This window comes from Otolemur garnettii, unplaced genomic scaffold (assembly GCF_000181295.1).
Source record: "Otolemur garnettii isolate 467f Iridium unplaced genomic scaffold, OtoGar3 scaffold00043, whole genome shotgun sequence".
NCBI lineage: Eukaryota > Metazoa > Chordata > Mammalia > Primates > Galagidae > Otolemur > Otolemur garnettii.
Window position 1 is genome coordinate 4,819,007 of NW_003852438.1, and position 2,141 is coordinate 4,821,147.

At 36.7% G+C, this 2,141-nt stretch overlaps 1 protein-coding gene across 5 annotated transcripts in view; it reads left to right on the top strand.

The window, feature by feature from the left end:
- LARP4 (La ribonucleoprotein domain family member 4) overlaps positions 1–2,141 on the top strand; it is an 80,022-nt gene that overhangs the window by 37,269 nt on the left and 40,612 nt on the right. For all 5 annotated transcript variants that reach the window (XM_012805480.2, XM_023513704.1, XM_023513705.1 and 2 more), the window contains exon 6: positions 1,691–1,794. In XM_012805480.2, coding sequence (XP_012660934.1) covers positions 1,691–1,794 — 104 coding nt within the window. The remainder of the gene's footprint in view (positions 1–1,690; positions 1,795–2,141) is intronic.

Sequence of the window (2,141 nt, forward strand, 5' to 3'; positions counted from 1 at the left end):
GGGGATTCGAACCCGCCACCTTAGGTGTACGTGGCTGGCGCCTTAGCCGGTTGAGCTATAGGCGCCGAGCCGCTTGGGAGGGTCTTGAACTTCTAAGTTCAAACAATCCATCCACGCTGGCCTCCCATAATTCTAAGATTAGCCACCATACCACCTGGCTATCAGTATTTCTTGAACCTTTATTAAATAGGTTTTTTTTAACTACTTGAATGAATAAAGGCAGATCTGTATTCATGTTACATGTGAAATGTGTTGATAATAGTTAAAAGTTAAGTATAGCAGAAAATAGTAGATTGACCAACTATAGGCCTACATGAGAGAAAAAACACAATTAAATTCAAGAATGGTGGATAGGGCTGGTTAGTTCCCATATACAAAGTAGAAGTATATGGCACACTTCCTGGGGGAAGGACTCAACTACAACTCAGCCTTTGGACTTAAAAATGTAAATAATGTAACCTAATTATATGTACTCTCTCATATTAACCCATTTTTAAAAAGCCTTCAAAAAAAGTTAAGTACAGTGAGTTCAGTAATCGACTTATGTGGGAATAGGAGATTTCTATTACTAGAGGGTTAAAAACATTTATGGAATCTCTAATTGGTTTATATAGACATCATTTCTTAAAATGGTGCAGTCATATCTACATAAAAAATTGGCAGAAATGGACAGAATTCCCCGCCTGTTTAGATTGGAACCTAGCACACCTAGGCCTTAACCTGATTTTATTCTCTTGGTTTATCTTCTGAGAAAGATGTAGCATAAAACCTCCCTGAAGGAACAAAAAATAAAAAGTGTGTCTATGTGATACTTTATTCAATATGTTCTTAAAATCAGCATCTGAAAGGTGGCCATTATGTAAGAATAAATATGTTGAAATCAAGGACCAGCTTATAATCATTTGTGTATTGGTCTTGGTTTAAGAGCTTCTTAGTATTTAATTTAAGAAGAATTTTGTTTCCATGTCAGAATACATTACAGTCCCCAGAATGGAGTTTAGCTAATGCAAATACCCTGATTTCTGTTAATACCCATTTCTTATCAATTTTGAGTGAAGAAGTTCCCATATACAAGAAATTTGCCTGGTTATATGTTTGTTGTATGGTCCCCAAAGGCTTCTTTTCAATCTCATTGTAGTCTCAAGATCACAAAGTAGGTACTTTAGGCCAGGCTCAGTGGCTCACGCTTGTAATCCTAGCACTATGGGACACTGAGGTGGGTGGATTGCTTGAGCTCAGGAATTCCAGACCAGCCTGAGCGAGAGAGAGACCTTGTCTCTTAAAAAAAAAAAAAATTAGCTGAGCACTGTAGCAGGCACCTACAGTCCCAGCTACTTGTGAGGCTGAGGCAAGAGAATTTCATGGGCCCAAGAGGTTGAGATACTGTGAGCTATGACACCATGGCACTCTACCAAGGGTGAAAAACTTTTGTCCCCAAAAAACAAACAAAAAAAAGGTAGCTACTCTGGATATTTGAATGGATAACTTTGGACAGTGTCCTTTACATATGAATATTAATTTTTTTTATCATAATTGTAACTGTGATTCTATAACTTAATTACTTTATGATACTAACCTGGCCTTTGCTAATTTAAATTTATTCAGTTGGCAATTAAATAGTTTTTTAATGGCATTATTAATATCATGAATTGGCACTCGATGTGAGACTCTTTCTTTTTTGCAATTTCAGCTTCTCCCATGGTACAAGTTGATGAGAAGGGTGAGAAAGTGAGACCAAGTCATAAGCGTTGTATTGTGATTCTTAGAGAGATTCCTGAAACAACACCAATAGAGGTAAATCATTAATCATTGTTAAACTAAATGTTCTTTAAATTGGAAGAGGTATATAAGCAGAGTATGTCAGTGCCCTGATATCAATCATTGTGATTAGGATAAATATTAATGTGTTTTATAAATTCTAAATTACTAGACAGATGAGAGGGAAGAAGTGAGAATACCAATTCTGAATTTACTGAGTTGACTGAAAAGCAATTAAAATATAAATAGGCTATTTTGGCTACTTGAGGAATGAGTGGATGTGAGAAAATTTTGACTGGGTGCAATGCCTCGTACCTGGTAATCCTAGCATTCTGGAAGGCCAAGGTAGGGGGATTGCTTAAGCTCAGTACCTCCCCCCTTTT